At 39.1% G+C, this 22,388-nt stretch overlaps 1 protein-coding gene across 3 annotated transcripts in view; it reads left to right on the forward strand.

The window, feature by feature from the left end:
* RAB2A (RAB2A, member RAS oncogene family) overlaps window positions 1-14,667 on the forward strand; it is a 33,672-nt gene extending 19,005 nt beyond the window's left edge. For 2 of the 3 annotated variants that reach the window (XM_014952631.1, XM_014952633.1), the window contains 3 exons: window positions 9,370-9,452; window positions 10,779-10,871; window positions 14,496-14,667. In XM_014952631.1, the coding sequence (XP_014808117.1) occupies window positions 9,370-9,452; window positions 10,779-10,871; window positions 14,496-14,652 (333 nt within the window). In that variant the 3' untranslated portion in view covers window positions 14,653-14,667. Of the gene's footprint in view, window positions 1-126; window positions 195-9,369; window positions 9,453-10,778; window positions 10,872-14,495 lie in introns of all 3 variants that reach the window. The other variant, XM_014952632.1, reaches the window with a different exon arrangement.
* The last annotated feature ends 7,721 nt before the right edge of the window (window positions 14,668-22,388 follow it).

Consider the following 22,388-nt stretch of genomic DNA (forward strand, 5'->3'; position numbering starts at 1 on the left):
GAAAGAGATTATTTCCTACAAAACTGATGTTGAGTTAACTTAGACGTATATTCTTGCTTTCATAGTACTTGAAATTCTTCTTTCTGATACATGCTAATAATCTAATCTTTTGTAAAATCTATCCAGGTGTAGAATTTGGGGCTCGAATGATAACTATTGATGGAAAACAGATAAAGCTTCAGATATGGGATACGGTAAGTAATAAATCATGGAAATTATTTAAAGATATGGCTCCACTGGCTTTCCCTTTGTTCTGGTTAAGCTCCCTTATCATCAGCACCCACGTCAGACTATGTACTTTGTCTCCCAGCTTTCTTTGGTTTCTATGAGGATTACAAATTTGCTAAAATTTCCTTCTTTGATGTGACATATTCTTAAAACACTGCAAATTTCAGCTGTTTGCACTGTAACTTTATTTCCTCTAATACTTTGTCAGATTTGTAAGACTGGAATTTGTTCTGCCTCACTTTTTTGTAAAACTTTTCTATACTATTAAGAACTTAATGTTTTTCTAAATAGTCTTTTTCTGTGCATTCATACAAGATCTTGTTAGTATGTCATCCTTTTGGGAAATTGTGATGTACGTACTAGCTTTAATCAAGAATTCTCTAGAGGAAACGTTTGCATTTCCACTGTAGGAGAAAAGATACGGCTCACTGTCACAAAAGAAGCCTTAAGAACTCAAGTTCACTATCATCATGAAGATAATAAATTCTTCAGACAATGAAGAAGAGACTAGTAAAACCTTAAAGTTTCAAAAAGCCTACTAAAAGCAGACTGGGACTTTTGAGAGGGCTCAGGTTAAGAACATATGTATAAGAACATAGAATCCTAGAATTACCATAGAGCACTCATCCTCAGTGTCCACAGTTGTTGTGATGCAGCTGCTTTATGATGCTCATACTGATAGCTGTGTCTTCCAAATGTGCTTTACTGTTCCCTGAGGCAGGGTTATCTGTTTCCTTTTCCAAAAGCATTTTAGGATATCTTTAGAAACTTACAGATACATGAGCCATAGCCTCATGTATATACTCTTTTTTGTATAGCAGATCGGTGCCTGGAGATATGTTCATATATATGCATGCCTACATATGTGCATGTGTACATAAAAATGTAAACAAAGGCAATATTTCAGCTATAATAATTCAGTTATAACTGTGGAGTGCTGACTGCCAAGGTGGCTGATCTTTTAAGTTCAACAGAGAAGCAAATCTCTGCACAAGCAGTAGCTTCAGAAGCCAACCTTTACTATGTAGTGTGACTGTGTGAGAACATTTCTACGTTGGTCCTTCTTTCCTAAAATTATGACAGATTCTCTGTAGACAAAATTACTCATTTTACTACCAATGCAGCCACTGTCTTTCATTGGCTTTCAGACTGATTTTGTTAATGTGCTATTACCTGCTTCTCGTATCCAAATTAACGTCAACTATTTTTGAGTAGATGGTGTTTTTCTTGGTGCCTCTGACTCAGTGGTTCTTTGCAGTCTGGCTGCAAACTGTCCGATAACCAAAATTTCAATGGAATTGATTTTGATTATCACTTACAAACTCTATATTTGAGCAGGGATTTTACCTGGCTAGCTTCTTAAGTATATCATACATAAATAAAAAATGCTAATTGAAAGCTTTCATACACTGAGTAAATTGTATGTCTGTGTTATAGTTAATAATTTATAAGTTGTAAGCAATAAATGACTTAGTATATTGGCTGTAGTTTAAATTTTAACTGTATACAATCTGATTTTTAAAACACCGGATATTTCTATTCTAATCCAGTATTGGCTTGTAAGCATATCTAAATCTCACTATCTCCCTTCTGATCTTGAGTGCAAAGGTGTTGAAGGAATAGCAAAATTAAGAAATATGATGAGGTAATTCTCAAGAGCTATTTTACTTATGAGTGTTAAGGTACACAAAGATGTCCATAATGACCAAGGTTACCATGTCTGTATTGCGTATCTGCGTTAAGCATTTCCTGAATCTCTTTTTTCTGTTAACAAAAAGTGCTAGCTGCTACTGGTGCTATCTGCATATTTATTAAGCTGTAACAATTTCTGTTTGATGAGAGAAAGTTCGTTTTACACCTATGGCTGAGGAAACACGTCAAGTGTTTAGGTTTTCAGCTGGTGCTTACTGAGGCACAGCACCAGCACTTGCCCGATTTAGTGCTGGCTTTACCCTTACATACTTGCTTTTAATCCATCACTGAACAGGACACATCTGGAGCAGAGATATAAGAAGTGGAGAACTGGATAAAATTTGCTTTGACTGGTTAACAGTGTTTAAGGACATACTTTCTTAAGAGAATTATAGAATAGCTCAGGTTGGAAGGGACGTTGATGATCACTTAGTTCCAACCCCCTGCCATTTTAGGAGATTTAGGTAAGATATTGGGAAGAAATTCTTTCCTGTGGGGGCAGTGAGACACTGGAACAGGTTGCCCAGGGAAGTTGTGGCTGCCCCATCCCTGGAGGTGCTCAAGGCCAGGCTGGATGGGGCTTTGAGCAACCTGGTCTGGTGGGAGGTGTCCCTGCCCATGGCAGGGGGGTTGGAACTCCATGATCTTTAAGGACCCTTCCAACTCTAATGATTCTATGGTTCTATAAAAATTTTTGTCACAACTGGTAAGTTGGTGATTGCCTGCAATGAGAAGTTAAGCTACTCTTTTGTGGAAGTGTGGTATTTGAGCTAGTTAGTGTTAGTTGCAAAAATAACTTTTAGGGAACTAGAAGTGGTCTACAGAAGCTGATAAGGATGAAAATGACCGTTCTGGGAGGTACTAAGCTTCGTGAGTTGACACGAGCTGTGTGCATGAGGTTATTTGTCTTGTGGCAGCATAACACTGAGAAATACTAAAATTGCTTTTCGTCAGAAAAACTTCCATTGTTTTAGAGAGATACTGGGCTTGTTCCCAGGCTGAGTCAGTCGCCTCCATTTTGTTGTTGAGGGGGATGTGCTGTATTGTGTTGGCTGCTCCTAACAAGTCATTGTTGATGAGCAAAAATGAGCAGTAGTTGAAAGAGGGAATTTAAGTTCTCTCAGATGCTGCAGGGAGAGAGATCAATGATGATACAAAGTAATACTATTTATGTTCTCTAAATTGATAGGAATGAGAATTTTTCCTGTGTATTTAAATGCAATAATGTTTTTAATATCTATTTCTTTTTCATGGGAGGGGGTTGGAACTAGATGATCTTTAAAGTCCCTTTCAACCTAAACCATTCTATAATTCTCTGGTTCATTTCATGGAAATCTGTGATAAATGTGTTTTCATTCATATGTTCCTTTAACACCTTAGTTTTTCTTAACCTAAGACTAGTCTTGCTCAAACTAAGACTATGTATCTGTAATAATCTTTTCTTTTTCATAAGCTATTTTCAAGTAGTTTTTTGGTTTCCATGCAAGTGAGCTCTCAAATGAAATTGACAGTGTCTTCTAGTAGTTGAGAGCTTGCACAAAAAAGTGTGTTTGTGCAAGACAGAAGGCATAATTGTTGCAGGCATGTCTCTCTTCCTTAAAATCATGGTGTTACTTGTCTGTCCACTTTCAGATATTTGGAATATACTCATAGTTGGAAATTCAGTTATTTTTTATGTATTTTTCATGTATTTTTGTGATTTGTATCTAATTCATTAAATGAATATTCATTTCATCTTAATGATACAATTGCTAGGATGTACTTCATGATATTTTCTACTTGCTTTGGTAGTCAGAGCAAATCTTTAAACTCATGGGCAGTTGGTGAGTTCTTCTACTGTATTTTTACTAATTTGATTCCATATCCATTGTACCCGCAAGAGTGTGGCTACATCTTACAGCTCAAGTTCTGATGACTCAGTGCTCTTGGCTCTCTGTTTTACTGCTGTGAAGGAACAAGAACTTGCAGAGGATCTATTTTGGTTCCTGAAACTAGTTTGATCATCAGTTCACAGGCTGCGTTTGCTGCTGTGTGGGAGCATTAACTTATTTCTGGATTCGTGGATCAGGGGAGAATTTGTCCATTTAATAATTACTCCTTTTGCAGTTTACGCAATAGGACCATCATCTGAACTTCAGGGCCAGTAGCCAAGTTACAGTTCACATCCACGATGGCACTTGAGGAAGCTAAGATCACTTGATACACCTTCTAGCTTAGTGTTCACAAACCTTTATCTGTCGTGTGCTAAACAGTATTTGGGTATTGAAATGCTATATTATTGGTATTTTATTTTCTGACTGGTTATAGATTTCTTGTCAATTAAGCTGTGGCTTTCTACAATAATAGAGCTCACTCTTGCTGAGGATAAGGCCTTAGGTGGAAGGAGGGTGAATCACTTGCTTTTGTCCATAGTGGAACTCCCATTTTAGTGAGGGTAGCTACTTAAATCCTAAAGGTGTCAAATAGATTTATAACCTGCAATAAATCATAAGGGTATTTTATTTTTACTAATTTGATTCCATATCCATTGTACCCGCAAGAGTGTGGCTACATCTTACAGCTCAAGTTCTGATGACTCAGTGCTCTTGGCTCTCTGTTTTACTGCTGTGAAGGAACAAGAACTTGCAGAGGATCTATTTTGGTTCCTGAAACTAGTTTGATCATCAGTTCACAGGCTGCGTTTGCTGCTGTGTGGGAGCATTAACTTATTTCTGGATTCGTGGATCAGGGGAGAATTTGTCCATTTAATAATTACTCCTTTTGCAGTTTACGCAATAGGACCATCATCTGAACTTCAGGGCCAGTGGCCAAGTTACAGTTCACATCCACGATGGCACTGAGGAAGCTAAGATCACTTGATACACCTTCTAGCTTAGTGTTCACAAACCTTTATCTGTCGTGTGCTAAACAGTATTTGGGTATTGAAATGCTATATTATTGGTGTTTTATTTTCTGACTGGTTATAGATTTCTTGTCAATTAAGCTGTGGCTTTCTACAATAATAGAGCTCACTCTTGCTGAGGATAAGGCCTTAGGTGGAAGGAGGGTGAATCACTTGCTTTTGTCCATAGTGGAACTCCCATTTTAGTGAGGGTAGCTACTTAAATCCTAAAGGTGTCAAATAGATTTATAACCTGAAATAAATCATAAGGGTATTTCTAATATGGGAGGACTAAAGCTTTCTGTTTCTGTCATGTGTTGAGAAGTGCTTTGGATGTCTAAATGGCACGGATTCAACAACGTCAGAAGAAAAGACTTGCGTACAAATGATCTGTATTTAGACATATGTACAGTTTCACCCTTAGGGATATTTAGTCCTCTTGAAATTTCAGTTCTTATTAGGATGCTGACAGGGTTATTCTGAAGCAACATGTAACTTGGCTGAATCCTCCACATAAATTCTAACTCTTTTTTTTAAATTGTTACAATTCATCTTTAGTTCTGTTCCTGTGCAGGAGCATCTTTTCTGAAAAAGGGGTGTATCTAAAGGGTGGGTTGAGGGAGGATGGAGCCAGCCTCTTTTCAGTGGTTCCCAGTGACAGGACAAGGGGCAATGGGCTCAAGCTGGAACATAGGAATTTCCTTTCAAATATGAGGAAAAACTTCTTTAGGGTGCCAGAGCCCTGGAACAGGCTGCCCAGGGAGGTCGTGGAGTCCCCTTCTCTGGAGATCTTCAAGCCCCGCCTGGATGCAGCCCTGAGTGATGTGCTCTGGGCAACCCTGCTTTAGCAGGGGAGTTGGACTAGATGATCTCTAGAGGTCCCTTCCAACTCTGATGACTCCGTGATTCTGTGAAAGCAGCAGGGTGGTTTTATTCATTTTTATACTACTTTTATGCCTATTTTTTTGTACTGCATGCTAGTAAATCACCTTAAAATCCTTCTTTTTCTGGAGTAGAGAGATGATTGCAAGAAAGATTGCACTTGTATAAACAAGTTGGCATGTGACTAAAAGACTGTTAATTTATTTATAACTTTCAAAAATATATTCCAAGGTATGTATTGCTCCCCTCTCTTTCTGGAACACGTTGTTCCAGGGATCAACTTTGTGGAGTAGTTCCCAACTGGCAGTTGTCACAGGTAGTGTGACACTTGTGTGAGTTGCTGTTTCTTGGATGTCTTTTTAGTTTCTTATAAAGCTTACAAAAGTGTAAATAAGTTTAAATGAGTATTAATTCCCAATGTGAATGAGGTGTTGTCACTGGGTTTGAACACACCACACGTGTGCCCCTTTTGAAAGTGAAGGAGTCTAGAGTTGCTAGCTATGGTACACTGGACTTCCTCATTTCTCATGTAGATGGATACTGTAAAGTTTCCTCCAAGTGAAAACTACTGGTCAGCTTGGATGTTGAAGTCCTGCTGAGAGGTACTCAGATAACTTTGACCTTACAGAAACTTTCCAGTTTCCAGTTCTTCATCATTGAGAATTCCAGAAATTAATGGACTGTTTTCTAGGGAGATGTGCTATTGCGGATCCTATTTCATTGTCTAACTATCGTGGCTCTTCCTTTTATTTTCTTTAGTTTGCAGATTCAAAAAATATGCAGTTAAGGAACTTCCAAGGAACCCTTTTTGATAGCAAAAACTTGCCTACACGTTTTGCAACTGACACCTGTGTGACTATGCCACATGCTTGGAAATGACACTGATTTACTGTAGGAATAGTAACTAATAGCATCACTATTTTGAAATCACCTTTTCATCTCTGGACTGAGGTATATTTAGAGAAGCACATGGGATATTTGTCCACGCAGTCCCAGAGTTCAAGCAGGGATGAAGAGTTTTGTACTATTTTGAAGACTTGTGACTCCTAAAACTATGATTCTAGAAGTCTCTCCTATGAGACAGATTGGTTTTGTTAAACAATATGATATGAATTGTAAAAGTTTACAGTCCAGGAAGCAGCCAACAGGAAACAGCCAACAGGAATCTCACTTAGCACTTAAAACATGACTTGTTTATCAGAGGCCCACATTTTTTCACGATGAGTGAACTACTCGCGTCAGAGCTCACACCTTTTTCTCTGAAGAGAGAGGGTGCGTGTTCAGGCCTGTTCAGTGAGTGTTTGTTGGTTCCTGGAGACAACCTTGTCTGAGCTGGAGTTACTACCTGTAAAATAGCTGTCATGGTCTGTTACCAAAAGGTCTTTCATGTTCCCTCTTCCACTGCAGTGTATCTCTGAAAGTGAGCTAGTCACCACACCAAAGAAAAGTTGTAGACCTTAGTGGAGCTCCTAGGGAAGCATTGAAAACTTGGTTTCTTGCTATTCCTTGGTGCATTCTAGCAGATTGGCTGTATTCTGTTACCTTAGTTTACATAAAGATGCATTTAGGCTCTTGGCCAGGTGCATATACTAATGTGTTCTGATCATGTTGAAACTTCTAAACATATTGTCTGTTTTTTGTAACTTTTTCCACTGCAATGGCTGAGATAAAGTATGGGTTTTTAAAACTGAAGTAAGTGAGTAACGTGCCACAGGTGAGGTCCCCTGGGGATCGATACTGGCCCCAGCACTGTTTGGTGTCTTTACAGGTAATCTGGATGATGGGATCAGGTGTACCCTGATGAAGCTTGGTGATGACACCAAACTGAGTGGGGAAGTGGACACTTCAGAAGGGAGAGCCACCCTGCAGGAAGACCTAGATAGGCTGGAAGAATAAGCTAACAAGAACCTTATAAATTGAACGTGGACAAGTGTAAGGTCTTACACCTGGGAAAACATAATTCAGGAGTGCAGAAGAGGCTGGGATCTACCCAGCTGGGGAGCAGATCTGTGGAGAGGGACCTGGGGGTTCTGGTGGCCAACAAGCTCAATATGAGCAAACAGTGTGCTGCTGTGGCTGAGATGGAGACGGGATGCTGGGTTGTGTCAACAAGGGCATCACCAGCAGAGATAAAATAGTCACTGTGTTCTGTTTTTTGGTCCCTGCTATACAAAAAAGATGTGAACAGGCTGGAGAGGGTCTAGAGAAGGGCCACCAAGATGTTCAAAGGAATGGGGAGCCTGCCATGTGAGGAAAGGCTGAGAGAACTGGGTTTGTTCAGCCTTGAGAAAAGAAGGCCTAGGGGAGACCTTGTCACAGTGTTCCAGTGTATAAAGGGTGGCTACAAAGAAGATGGGGACTCCCTTTTTACAAGGAGTTACATGGAAAAGACAAGGGATAATGGGTACAAGTTCCTCCAGGGGAGATTCTGATTGAACACAAGAGGGCAATTTTTTCACAATGAGAATGGTCAGCCATTGGAACAATGTCCCCAGGGAAGTGGTGGATTCCCCATCATTGGGCACTTTTAAGATCCAGCTGGACAGGGTGCTGGGCCATCTTGCCGAGACCGTGCTTTTGCCAGGAAAGGTTGGACCAGGTGATCCTCGAGGTCCCTTTCAGCCTGGTATTCTGTGATTATTCTTCCTGCATAAAGGGTTTTTTTCACCATTAATATCGTAATTTTTTAATTGTGTTCCGTTTTATCTTTGAATTTACTAAAGCTTCTGTTATTACTAAATTTTAAACATTTTTTCTAACAACTGTCAGGTGCTAGATAGCACTTTTGAAAAGCATGAGCATGGGGAGCTTAAGGTCTACGATTATGGATATTTATTTTTCAGGCCTGTGTTCTTCTGAGCAAGTGCTGAGATTTTTACAGAAGACTTTTCTGTGAGAACTATCTAATTTATGTAGGCTCTCTGAAGTTTTTCACTAGTGCATATGAAGATGACTCTTGCATCCTGTAGCTGTTTGACAAGCATTATTTATCAAGTACAGAGGAAATTGATTAACTGTGGAGCAGAATTGTGTAAAATTGAATTCGGAACCATTTTCTGTTTTTTCATAATAAAATGATTACTGAAAGAATTCCATCTGAAGACTGTTGAAAGCTGGCTGCAGTTTATGATATAACGGATAAAATCTGCATCCTTGGCCTTCCAACAACCTTTACACCAGCAGATGGTGGGCGTAAAGATGTCATTCATCATTTATTTACAATGGGCTTTATTTATTCTAGTGTCAACAGCTGCCCCAGGGAGTGGGTTATTGAATTCAAATGTGAAGCTCTGGGTTATTTGCTTCCTTTCAAATTTGTCTTCAGAGCTTAGTTGCTAGGAGTCCATTCTGTGCTCTAATAATGATTCATGTATTGTGAAGCCATTCAGTAAATTGGGTTGTCAGGGATTGCCAAAAAAGGTTTAGAGGTCTTGTTCCAATTTATTTATTTTTTTTTTTTTGAAACAGCACTGTGCTGTAGTTGGTGTCTTCTCCTTATGTGCCTTCTCGTGCTGGTGTTAGAGACTTTGTCCCCACTTGTGCCCTCTCTGATTTCCCCTCCATACTCATTCTCGTCCCTGTCCTCTTAAAAGTAGAATTCTATAATTCTGTGATTCTAAGTTTGTGATTTGCAGCACCAAAAAATAAATTTGAGCTATGAAGTAATGAAACTTTCTCTTCTCCAGGCAGGGCAGGAGTCCTTCCGTTCCATTACACGGTCGTACTACAGAGGGGCAGCAGGGGCTTTACTAGTGTATGACATTACAAGGTGAGAATACCAAGGAGGTATAACTGCATTAAAATTATTTCTTTGTAGAATTGTGTTGTAGTTTATGGCGGTGTTAAAATGTCTAATTTAGTTCGGCTTTTTACAGATATATTTGTAATCTAATGTTTTTCTAACTTTCCTTAAGTGCCCCCAGTTTTCTCCATCCAGTGGTTGAGGAAAAGTATACATAAAGTCTCAAGAAGAATGAAATAAAATATTTTAATAAACTATTTGACCTTGAACCTCTGGATGGCCTTTATTGAGAAAGGCCTTAAAATATTTCATTAATTCCTTTCTAGTGTTTTTATTACCGTGAGCTATAATTTTTCTTTAACGATAGCAGATTTTTTTACTGAAGTGCCATCCTGCAAAGGAGGGAAATGGTAAAACATCAAAGTTTGGTTACATAAAAATACCAGGCAGCTTCTACCATTGCTGTGTTTATGAGGTTGGGAAAATACAGGTTTTAGTGTGATTTTTTTCGTAGCAGCTGTTCAGAAGGTTTTCCTGCTGTATTGAATCAAGTCTCTGTACAACTTATCTGCAAAACTGGGGGTACTGTGGCTGGTTTAGGAAAACATTCAGGCTCCAAGATCCTCTCAGGGATCCCTTTTGTGGATCTTGGGTCTCGTTGCTGAAATAAGGAACAACTTTTACTACAGATTTTCTAGATGTTTTTTCCTTATATTCCCCATTTATTTTTTTTAATATCTGGAAGCAACTTTTCCTTCCATTGAATTTCCAGCAGATGAATCTTGGATTCATAAATGTATGATTTTAGTGAAATCTTAAACAAGATTTATAGGCATGTGATTTAATATTTACATATTCTGTAAAATCTGTAACATGCCATACTTGTGTATCTTACTTTAAAAGGCTGCTCCTAAATTTGTTACTCAGTTTATAAACTCACAGAAAATCATAAACCATTTTCTGCCTTCAGTAGAACAAATGTTTCAATATGAGTATGTGATATTTTTTTTTTGTATTGTTGTTTGAATTGGTTGTGGCTCTTAGGGAGCTTTAAAATTCCATTCAGCGGGTTTTTATACGTATATAAAATTACGTATTATTACAGCTATAAGAATGCTCTTTGCTCTCTGTAGCAAATATGTTTTCAATTACTTTCTAGGCAGAGTTCATTAATGCTTCTTGTTTACTAAATTTTTGTTCGCCTGTTCTCCCTCTCACAAAGGGATTACTAGCTTTTTATCCCTGGAGCATGTGTACTAATAAATGAGTTGGTTACTCGAGTAGAGAAGCTGACCTAAGAGAAGGAGATTTCTTGAAATAAGGCTTTTAATTTTCATTTTCTTCCATACTTAGGAGGGACACTTTCAACCACTTGACAACTTGGTTAGAAGACGCTCGTCAGCATTCCAATTCCAACATGGTTATAATGCTTATTGGAAATAAAAGGTAAAATTTAACCAGTTACAGTTTCGTAAGTGGTAAAGATTGAAGTTTTCTCTGGATTTCAGCTTTTGGATTTTCTTATTTGTAGGCAGTCTGTTAGCTTTAAATTACTTTCAGTCTGGATGTAGTTCTATGGTAAACCTAAAACCTTTCCATTTCTAGTTAGATAATACAGAGGACCAACTACCCTGTATTTTGAGTACCTTTTTCAAAAGTAATTTTATTTTGAAAGAACTGACTGTAAATGCAGGAAATCATGGATTGTATGAATTATTTTTCTCATTACTTTTCTTTTTACAACTGGAATCACCAATTAGAAGCACCCAGGTCTCTCCCTTTTAAAGAGAATACGACCCAAAATTTTAGGTGTTCTAAAGTGCTTTAGTTTTTGGTTAAGAATCACAGAAGAGAAAATGTAAAATGTAAACTTAAACGTAAAAAGTGCACACCTCACTGATTATATGAGACGTTTCTGAATTCTAAGGCTGTTTCATATTCTGTATGTTTTTGCTGGGGCAGAGAAAGCTTTTCCACCATTTTCTGGTGAATTCAGGCTGCTCTTAGATACTGGGTGATGAAAATACAACTAAAAGTTTTGGACGTGCGTTACCCAATTTGTAAATGATTATTGACTCAGTTCTTCTCACCAGTGAGACTGTCCAGGGTCCTAAAATGGTTCCCTGTTGATGCTGAGACTTTGATCTGTATTAAAGGTCTTTATAAAAACATATCAGTAAATACATTAAGTTTATCTGTAATTTTTTTTAGTTTTTTAGCCAGTGAACTGTAGCATTGTGGGTAGATTTCTTTTTTTTTTCTGGATGTAGGGTTTTTCCAAATATCAAAAGCATCATCTTGGAATTTAATACGCCATTAGTTAAGGCCCTTTAACTAATTGACCCTAACTTGTCTCCATGCCTCAGCAATTCTTGAAGCTAAAGCTGCCAGTTGAAATCATGGTGTGTGTGCTTGTCCCTTAAAATTTAATGAACGTCCAGATCATTTCTTAGATACTACTGAGAAACAGCCTTGTGGTAAAGAGGGTCTGGTTTTGCTACTCTGGCCTGTTCACCTCTTATTTTCTTCTTCTTCCTCCTTGTTCTCCCTTCTATTTTCCTCCTCCTGCCCCTGACACTCTACTTCCCTCCAAAAAACATGTTTAGCATTAAGTAATTGTGAAGTTTGTCCACATCTTTATACGTAGTCTGCAAAACGACTAACGATGTTCTTTTTGAGGAATGTGATAAGTGTAGTCTTCACAAATTAATATAAAAATGCAATCTCTTTTATGAAATGAAGCTTTTGTAAGTCCACGGTGTCCCTCACCTACTGTTTTTATGCTGATGTGAGTAAAAATATGGCACTGAGAGAAACAGTAAAGTGTACTGCTTACTTGAGATAAGTATTCCATAAGTTTGCATACTTAGTTGACATCTGCAACTATTCCTGATAATTCTTAGCTGTTAAATTAAATTTTGGTCTTGCATTCTGCTGGTGCAAACGATACCATGTGTCTCTGTTGTAATATGCTACTTGCAGCTACCTCAGTAATTATGCAAACAATACCACATGACTGTTATAATATGCTACTTGCAGCTACCTCAGTAATTCCCAGCTACAACTAGGTTTTATTCAAACAATAAATATACTTAAATCACGTATTTTAAGTTACAGATTCAAGTGCCCCATGAAGTAAAAATTCTTTACGAAGCTTTTTAAAGGGAATTCTTTTCGAGCCTCAAAGAGGTGGATGGGAAGAAAACTCCCTCAGTTACACTGCGCTCTCCTGAAAGCGCGTTACAGGAGTTGTTGTGGTAGGGCACACTCCTAGGGATGGGTGGAAGGAAGAACGTGTAAACCAGCATAACAGTTTTTGAAAGAATAAATTTTGGTCTTATGAGTCCCCAAAGTGTACTCTGTATACATTTGTAGTACTGACTTACTGCTGGATTTGAAGAGTGTTGAGAATTTAATCTGAAATATAATAGCTGTTTTTTGAAAACATTACAAATACCATGTGTCAAAACATGACAAATACTGTACTTAATCTTCTTTCCAGAACAAAACATAGCTATATTGATCTAGTAAGACCAAATGCTTCAGCTTATTGGAGTGGAGAGAGGAAGACAACTGTGGTTAGTAGAAGCAGTTAAAACTCTTTAAGAATATGTTTAGATATCAGTAGTGAGTTTTGACTGGGTTATCGCTGCAGTTTTTGATGCACCTGTGCTATTTCTGTTCTATCATGGAGATAACACTGTAGTGAATCAAGGTTTTAAACAAGATAATTTTGAGGATAGCATGGTAATAGCAAACAAAGATATTGCTCAAGTTCAAAACTACAATCTGAGAGATTCTCACGTCCCTGAAGTAGCTGAATACCTTGTTAAGATATTTTAAGCCTGAGGCCGAGAACTGGGAACGCTTACATATAATGAACATCAACTTTAAAATTGTTTTCAGAAGACATTTCTTGTATTCTTATCTTCAAATGCTCCCATGTTTAAATGATGTGCTGAACTGTAGTTGTAAAAATATAAAAAAACCTGCTTTGCTGCAAAGTAGATGCCACAGTGAGTATCATTTATATTTAATATATGTATAATTACAAGGCTGGCAGCACGGAAGCCCAGTATGATATTTTTTTACTGGTATTCTGAGTGCAAACTAAACATCTGTATTTGCATGCTGTTTAGTTTAAAAATGTGTAGCTGAGAAAATAATTTTACATGCACAACTTAAATGAAACTTTATTTAAATATATATGTTATATTTATTATTTATAAATGTAGCATTGTTGCTCAAGAGGTAATATACTTACAAAGGACAAACTATGTACTCCTTATTCCTAAAGAAGGTTTAAAAAGTAAGAGTGTTAATACTTACATGTCTTATGATTTACTGAAGCAGATTTGGTTTTAGTTGTTCAGTCCAAGAGGGTGGTTTTTTGTTCTTTTGTGTAATGTTTAACTTTCATCTAAATTGCTTGGAAAGCAGGAAACAAGAAATTGTGTAGCAGTCACTTCAAATTTTTCTGCTGTTGGAGGGCCAGGTCTGGAGTTTCAAAACCTAAATGCAAGCTTATTGGGAGAGAGCAGCTACTGTAGTTCAAAATGATTTATTTTTACTTTTAAGTCTTTTTATCAGAACAGAAAGTGACTGTGTGAGGTTTAGTTACTGGATAGGAAAAATGAAATTTGTTTTTAAAATTATTTTTAAAATCATTAAGAATTAATTTATAGAAGTCCCTTATCCATTCAGCTTTACAGTGTGGATTGGTAGATAACATTATACTAGAAAAGAGTGATATTTACCTAAAATGACAACATCTAAAGCTAGCTTTCACTGAATAGCTAGATAAATATACACACACCCTGTTGAAAGCCATTTTTGATAAGATCTGTGTCAGCCAGGACTGGTAGCCCAGGCAGGCGTGGTGTCTGTGGCCACTCCGTGTGCTGTGAGGGCAAGGCTTACAATAATTCTGCTCTGGGTAAGGGCTGGAATAGATACTCATATGTACATAAGTTCTAGTGAGGGCTCTTGGCTTCTAAGTATGTCTCTGAAGAATAATATTTACGTGGACAGGTTAGACCTTGCAATAACTTGTTTTTTTTTCCACCTTAGTGATTTAGAATCTAGACGAGAAGTCAAGAAAGAAGAAGGTGAAGCGTTTGCACGAGAGCATGGACTTATCTTTATGGAGACCTCTGCCAAAACTGCTTCCAACGTAGAGGAGGTAACTTTGCTCAACACTGCTATTGTAGTAAAACAGTTGTTTTGAATTTGTTGTCTGTACAGATGACATTCCTCTAGGTTTTTTCTTAACTTGAATTCACTACTCTTTAATTTATATTGAGAGAAAGACAATGTCTACATTTTACCTGATTGCATAAAACTAATTACATTGTTGAGACTCTGGTAACTAACATATGTTTTGTGGGTTGTTTTTTTTAATATTTGATCAGAGAAATGGGTACTTCTGTCTGCCCTGAAATCTAAAAAGTAAGACTAGACTAGATTTGCTAGTCCAAAGCGAGCCAAGCTATTGATGTCCCTGGCAGATGTCACTCTAACCTGTTCTAAAGTCCTCTAATATTTCACAAGCTCTTCAGAGCAATTCATCACAGTGCTTTAGTGTTTGAATTGTTGTCATCTTTCCCCTTGGCTACCTAGCAGGAATTTTCTTTGCTACAATAAGTTTTTCAGCCTTCTCTGTTTTAAAGAACTTAAGTCTTTCGAAGTTTAGCTTATCGTTTATATTTCTGAAAGTATGAGTTCTTACATGTCTCACCTTGATTTACTGAGTGCCTTTTTTGAGGGGTGGTTGTGGTGGGTTGACCTCAGCCAGCAACTAAGTACTAATTCAGTTGCTCCTCACACTCCTTGGGATGGGGGAAAGAACCAGAAGAGCCAAAGCAATTAAAACTCGGGGGTTGAGATAAAGAATTCAATAAATGAGGGAAAGAGGTGGTGGGGAAAGAGTGATGGAAAGGCAGGCACTCACAGCTTCCCCCAAACGGATTGACTCCTAGCCAGTCTCTGAGCAACAGCTATTTTGAAAAGAGTACCCTTTGGTTTTTATTGTTGAGCATGATGTTGTACAATATGAAGTACCCTTTAAGGCAGTTGTGGTCAGCTGTCCTGGCTGTGTCCCCACACCCCCGCCAGATTTTGCCTACCCTGAGCCTAATCGCTGCAGGGAGGGGCAGAAACAGAAAACCTTGACGCTGTGCAAGCACTGCTCAGCAGCAGCTCAAACATTGGCTTGTTATCAACACAGTTACAGACATAAATCCAAAACACAGCACCGTACAGGCTGCTGTAAAGAAAACTAACTCCCTTCCAGGCAGACACAGTGCAGGGGTGGACAAAGAGCTCCAGCCGAGATGTTAGTGCTGTGTACAGCACAAAGATTGCTTCACAGGTCTTTCAAGCCAATACTCTGGTCGTACATCCCCACTCACTAACCTTTTTCATAATAGCATGACACAGTTCAGCTTCTCAAACTACATAATCTGCCCTTACTCGCTTCCAAAATTGTCCTAAATGCTAAATGGTGGACAACTGCTGGTATTCTTTTGGTGGTAAAGCCTTCTAGTCTTGAAATACTTAGTGGTTTTTGAGAAGTTATAATAAAAGTAACAAACAGCTTTCACTGACGAAAAATGCCAAATGGTGGACAACTGCTGGTATTCTTTTGGTGGTAAAGCCTTCTAGTCTTGAAATACTTAGTGGTTTTTGAGAAGTTATAATAAAAGTAACAAACAGCTTTCACTGACTTCATTCCAGTTTGTTATGACCTGATTCTAACGTTAGCACCTCTCTCCATGTCAAAAAAATACGTGCTGGTGAATGAGTTGTCCAGTACCTGGATAATCACTGATTATCAGGAGGAAAATGAGCATAGAGTTCTATCAAAAAAGTTCAAAACAGTCCTCTCCTTCTGATGATATGAGTGAGTGTGTACTAACTTTCAAATTCTGATGGAAAAGGACATAATCCTTTTTAGTGTTGTCAAAAAAGTTCAAATCGAGTGCTCTCCTTCTGATGATATGAGTGAGTGATTGTGTGTGTGTACTAACTTTCAAATCCTGATGGAAAAGGACATAATCCTTTTTAGTGACAATCAAACGCGTTCCCGAAGTGCTGTTCTCGGTCACCACTAAAAGAAGTGACAGGATCCAGAATAGTTACAGCTGAAGGAGCAAAATCTTACTCTTTGAGCCAGTAAAAAGAAGTGAGGAGAAGTAGTAGACATGGTAGGTGAAAGATACCACTTTGTGGACAAAAGAAGAGACCGTTTTCAGTTTAATGCTGATTTTGGACTGTTAAATATCAAAAAAAAAATAGAAGGTAATGAGGAAATAAATCCCATGGAATGGGTAACGTTTGAGGGAAGAGCAAGTATGTGAAACAGAGGCAAATCTACCAAACCTTCAGTATGTGACTTCAGGACTGGAAAGAAATTACAGGTTTTTTGACAGCCTGAGGATGTAGAAGCTAAACAGGAAGAACAGTATTCAGGGTAATTCAGCTAAAATTAGATTAATTTTTAAGCAGAAGAAATTTGTGGCCCTGTGTCTCCAAATGTTGTCTTATGCCGTGGCAATGGGGAACATGTTTACTGGCTGCTTTGGGAAACTAAGGGCTAAGAAAGGAATATGTTGAATTTTTGAATTTATGGAAATACACTGGACCTAAAGAGCTGAACATTGTGAGTCTCTGAATTTGCATCTGGATTAAAATGTCAGATATTTTCAAATGCATTTGTGTTAAGTATTGAAGCAGACACTTCTACTTGCTTAGGTTTCAGATAAATTGTCAAGATACTTTTTATGCTTTTAATTTGAGTCTTGAAATACCTTTTGCGAAAGTACTGGACTTTTTAGATAGAACTAGTGGGGTCACAAGGACTCTCTTTAATTGTATGGAGGTTATTGGGGAATGAGGGGGGGGGAAAAAGCTCTGGAGCTTGGAGGGGAAGGAATATCCCCATAATTACTGAACAGCATTTCTAATCCATGCTGGTAAATCACTGGTGACTCTAGTGTATCACGCATGGGGTATGTAGTTAACCAGTACAGTGTCAGGAGACCTGTAGAAATGGTCAAAATCAAACACATCCATATAAGAGAGGACATCAGCTGTGTTGAAAGAGCAGGTGATTTTACTTGAGAGAAGGACATAGCCCCAGAGCAAAATGAGTTACCAGCAGAGTTACGCAAACAAAAGTTTACATGAATACAGCTTCAGAAATATTTAGGAAATATGTGCACCTATTTGGCCTCCATTCTTTACTCTGTATTTAACAAAGTCTCATAGAGTGATAAAGCTGACATTTAAGATTGATTTTTTTACTTCGCTTACCAGCCTTCATCCATCAGTAGGAAACACTACTCAAAAAGGGTGCTTTGGAGAAGACACTGTTCCTGTAAGACACATGCATTTGTATGTATGGAAATGCAGATATAACAGGCTAGAACATTCCCAGATAACGAGTGATGTCTTGTTCCCTCTTTCCCTTCCCAACAGAGGGATTTCACCACACTGACATCATGGAGTTGACCAACAGAGCCTCGGCCTGCTGCATTTTTGCCTGTGTAGTGTTGCTTAGTGGTTGCTACACAAAACAAAGTAGCAATAGAAGTGTATTTCTGGGTATTGAAGGAAGTAACAGGTGGGATTTCCAGGAAAAGTGACAATGAAGAAGCTATACAGTATCCAGTAATAGGGCTTAAGCTCTCCTTCCACCCCTTTAAGGGAAATAGATCCAACTTCGGGGTATCTGTCCAAAGTAGAATGAGGAAGAATTTCCTAAGAATATCAGGTGTCTGTATTGGGACCAGTACTGTTTAGTATCTTCATCAGTGACGTAGACAGTGGGATCAAATGCACCCTCAGCAAGTTTGCAGGTGACACCAAGCTGAGCGGTGTGGTTGACACACCTGAGGGAAGGGATGCCATCCCAATGGACCTGGTCAGGCTTGAGAAGTAGGTCCATGTGAACCTCATGAGGTTCTACAAGGCTAAGTGCAAGTTCCTGCATGTGGATCAGGGCAACCCCTGGTATTGATCCAGGCTGGAGGATGAAGGGATTGAGAGCAGCCCTGCCAAGAAGGACTTGGGGGTGGTGGTGGACGAGAAGCTCAACTTGAGCTGGCAATGTATGCTCACGGTACAGAAAGCCAACCACATCCTGAGCTGCATCAAAAGAAGCCTGGCCAGCAGGTTGAGGGAACTGATGCTCCTCCCTCTACTCCACTCTGGTGAGAACCCACCTGGAGTGCTAGTCCACCTGTGGAGTCCTCAACACAGGAAGGAAGGAAATGAACCTGTTGGAGCAGCTCCAGAGGAGGGCCATAAAGATGGTCAAAGGGCTGGAGCACCTCTCCTGTGAAGACAGGTTGAGAGAGCTGGGAATGTTCAGCCTGGAGAGGAGAAGGCTTCAGGGAGACGTTTTTGCAACTATTTGGTACTTAAAGGGGGCCTACAGGAAAGATGGGGACAAACTTTCTAATAGGGCCTGTCATGATAGGACAAGGGGTGATGGCTTTAAACTAAATGAGGGGAGATTTAGGCTAGATAGAAGGAAGACACTTTTTTCGATGGTGGTGGTGAAACACTGGCACAGGTTGCTCATGGTGGTGGTAGATGCTCCATCCCTGGAAAGATTCAGGGTCAGGTTGGACGGGGCTCTGAACAGCATGATGTTGTTAACAGTGTCCCTGCTCATTGCAGGGGAGGTTGGACTAGATGACCTCTAAAGGTCCCGTTCAACCCAAACCATCTATGATCTATTTATCCTGGCCACACGTGTTAAGCTGTTTCCCTTGCTTAAACCTGATTTCCACACTGTGTAATGCCTTAGCTGATCTGCAGTGTAGCAGTGCATTGCCCTCTTCAGTGCTTTGTCTTAAAGACAGTTTAAAAATGTTTATTGTGCTCTTCTGGATGAGGTCTCATAACCAACATCTTGGGTAGAAATGTTTAGGAGCAGAGAATACCCTGTGAGCTGTTAATCTTGTGCAAGGGGATGTTCATACCCCATTGGCACAATAGAAAGTTGATAGTTGAGAGTGGGGAGTAGATGTAGGCTCTTCCTTCGTAGTTTCTGTGGAGGCTTCTAAGAATTCAATGTGGTCACAGACTTAAATTGTTGTGTTTGATGTGGAATGGGATTGGGGGAGAAGAGTTTCTGAATCATTGGGAGGACAGAAGGATTATTGGGGAGGGGGGGTAAGCACAGGAGATAGAATTTGACTGCAGTTCAAGGCCAGTTATACTGGTCTCTTCAGCAGTATCATATTTATTTAAACGGAGGCGGAGGGGATGTTGTTGATGTCCTTTTAGCCTCTGTGTATCAAAACACAATGGAATTTTTGTGCTTTTCTTCCTCGGTGATTTCTAAGCTGTATCATAGAACTGGCTAGGCTGGAAGGGACCTTGAAGATCATCTAGTCCAACCATCAACCTAACTCTGATAAAAACCATCACTAAACCGTGTCTCTAAGCGCTACATCAACTCATCTTTTGAACACCTCCAGGGATGGTGCCTCAACCCCTTCCCTGGGCAGCCCATTCTGATGTTTAATAACCCTTTCTGTGTAAAAAATTTTCCCTAGTATCCAATCTGAACCTCCCCTGGTGCAATTTGAGGCCATTTCCTCTTGTCCCATCACCTGTTCCTTGGAAGAAGAGACCGACCCCCATCTCTCTACACCCTCCTTTCAGGGAGTTGTAGAGAGCAATAAGGTCTCCCCTCAGCCTCCTCTTCTCCAGGCTGAACACCCCCAGCTCCCTCAGCCTCTCCTCACAAGACTTGTGCTCCAGACCCCTCACCATCTTTGTTGCCCTTCTCTGGACCCGCTCCAGCCCCTTTTCTGTGATAAGGGGCCCAAGTATCACTAGTGTATTTCTTTCTGTACAATTCTGTTTTAAGAAAATAAAGAAATTTTGAGTACGTTTTGGAGATGTTCAGTAATGTGCACTCTAAGCATGGCTTTTGGCTTTCTCCCAGTAGAGAGCTTAGTTAAATTGGACATGAAACATTGAACTTTTCTTTTGATTCACAGTGAAAGGAATCTAGCGTTAACTTTTAGAATCTTGGTTATCATATCTGTTCTGATTTCTTTAATTGTGGATGGGGGATGTACGCTCTGAAGTCCTGTTTGCAGAATTCAGTGTCGCTTAATGTTTTGTGGGTTTGTTTTTTTCTAAGAAAGCACAGTGATGCCTATCAGTAGGCTTTTCACTTGTGTACACCTAAGTCATGTTTGCACTTGTTCTAATCATAATGGTAGTCACTTTCCCACCTTGCATTAAAACTACATGTAATACTTGTTAATGCCTCTTGCAAATGAGAAAAATAAATAATTGTATTATATTGATTTTTTTTTCATTTCACCAACAGCATATGACTGTTAATTGCAGCCTTACCTGGCACCTGCAGTTCAGAGCTTGCTGAGTACTTGCTGCCTGGGCAGTGTCTGACACTTACAGAGGCAGAACAGAATAACCTGCAGAAACTGAGGGTGACCCTGCAGTCCCCTCTCCATGTCCCCCAAATATTCATCTGAATCCATTTACATTCTCTTGATTCTCAAGAAGTAAAGATACCTGGCTGTATTTGGGAAGCTGGAATATCTTTGTGCATTCTTCTTGCACTCCAGACCACTACTTTTAGTAATGATTAATGTGATCAACCTGAAGTGGAAGAGTTTTCCTGGATACTGGTCAGACCAGTACTAGACACCATCGCTGTTCGGTAGCTGATCTCACTTGAGTTGTACTGAGGGGGGAGTTGGTTTTAGTAAGTTGTTTCCCATATGGAGGGGATTATATAGCCCTATGCCAAGCTTTCATCCAAAGAGTATTGTCTTTGTTATTCCGAGTTGCCTGCACATAAATAGAATGCAATAATGGAATCATTATTTAGGATTAAATCTGAATAGAGTAACGGTTTTGACTGAGCAATGGAGCACTTCTGTTCCTCGTAGCTGGATGGTCGTTCAATGGGTTTGTTTCAGCTGTAACTTAATTTTCTCTTCAGGCTGCTTCTTTCATACTTTTGCTTAAATGGATGATGAATATTCAAAATCCCTGTCGCTTCAATAGCGGTACCACTTGATGGCAGATAAGGGAAGGAAGATGGCCTTTGTAATATTCTGAAGGGTAAAAATTAAAATCTCATGGAAAGATGAGATTCTTAGCAGCTTCCAAATTGGAGCTGATTTTTAGAAGTGTTTTTTATTTCCCCTCAAGTAATTACTGGCAAACAAACAGTAGTTTGACCTGGTAATATCATTAGCAGGGATTTAGTTAATAAAACTTGAAAATCTTAAGATACTAATAGCTTTTATAGTAAGGTTAAGTGACACACAAGATGTAATCTGAATTTGCAAAAGAGCAGGATTTCTAGTTCATGAAACTTAAAACAAAACAAAACCAAACAAAAACATCAGGTTTATCTTAACTTATATCAAAATCAGTATTCCTTCAAGTTCCTTGAAACCTTAGTTCTGTGATGTCTCAGCTGTACGAAGCTGACACTTCAGCTGGTTTCTCCCATGAGAAGATGGAGAGGTGAAGCTCATGTTGGTTCAGCTTTGCGAGAGAGAAGGGGCAGGACACCTGGTGCCAGTGAAGATTCACAGCTTTTACCTCTTCTGGCAAAATCCTGGGACTGTGCCCCAGCTGCACAATGAGGAACACTGGCTCTGCCACGGTTCTTGAGACTTGTGGCCGTACCAAGGCACAATCAGAATAAAAAGTCTCAGTTAATCAAGGGTTTCAGGCTTTATAAAAGAATGAAAAGATAGAAAATTGGGGAGGAGGAGGAAATGCTAGGTGTTGGCTGACCACAGAGCTGAGCGTCATGTTTTAGAATATCTAAGATATTTAACCTTTAAGCATTCCTCTTCTAATTGTAAGAAAGCACGTAAAAATAAGAATGGCCCAATTTGTTTTTCAAAGCACTGTATTTAAGTTCAATATCGCCAGCAGAGGGCAGCATGTTAC

Source organism: Calidris pugnax, unplaced genomic scaffold (assembly GCF_001431845.1).
Source record: "Calidris pugnax isolate Ruff unplaced genomic scaffold, ASM143184v1 scaffold182, whole genome shotgun sequence".
NCBI classification, from domain to species: Eukaryota; Metazoa; Chordata; class Aves; order Charadriiformes; family Scolopacidae; genus Calidris; species Calidris pugnax.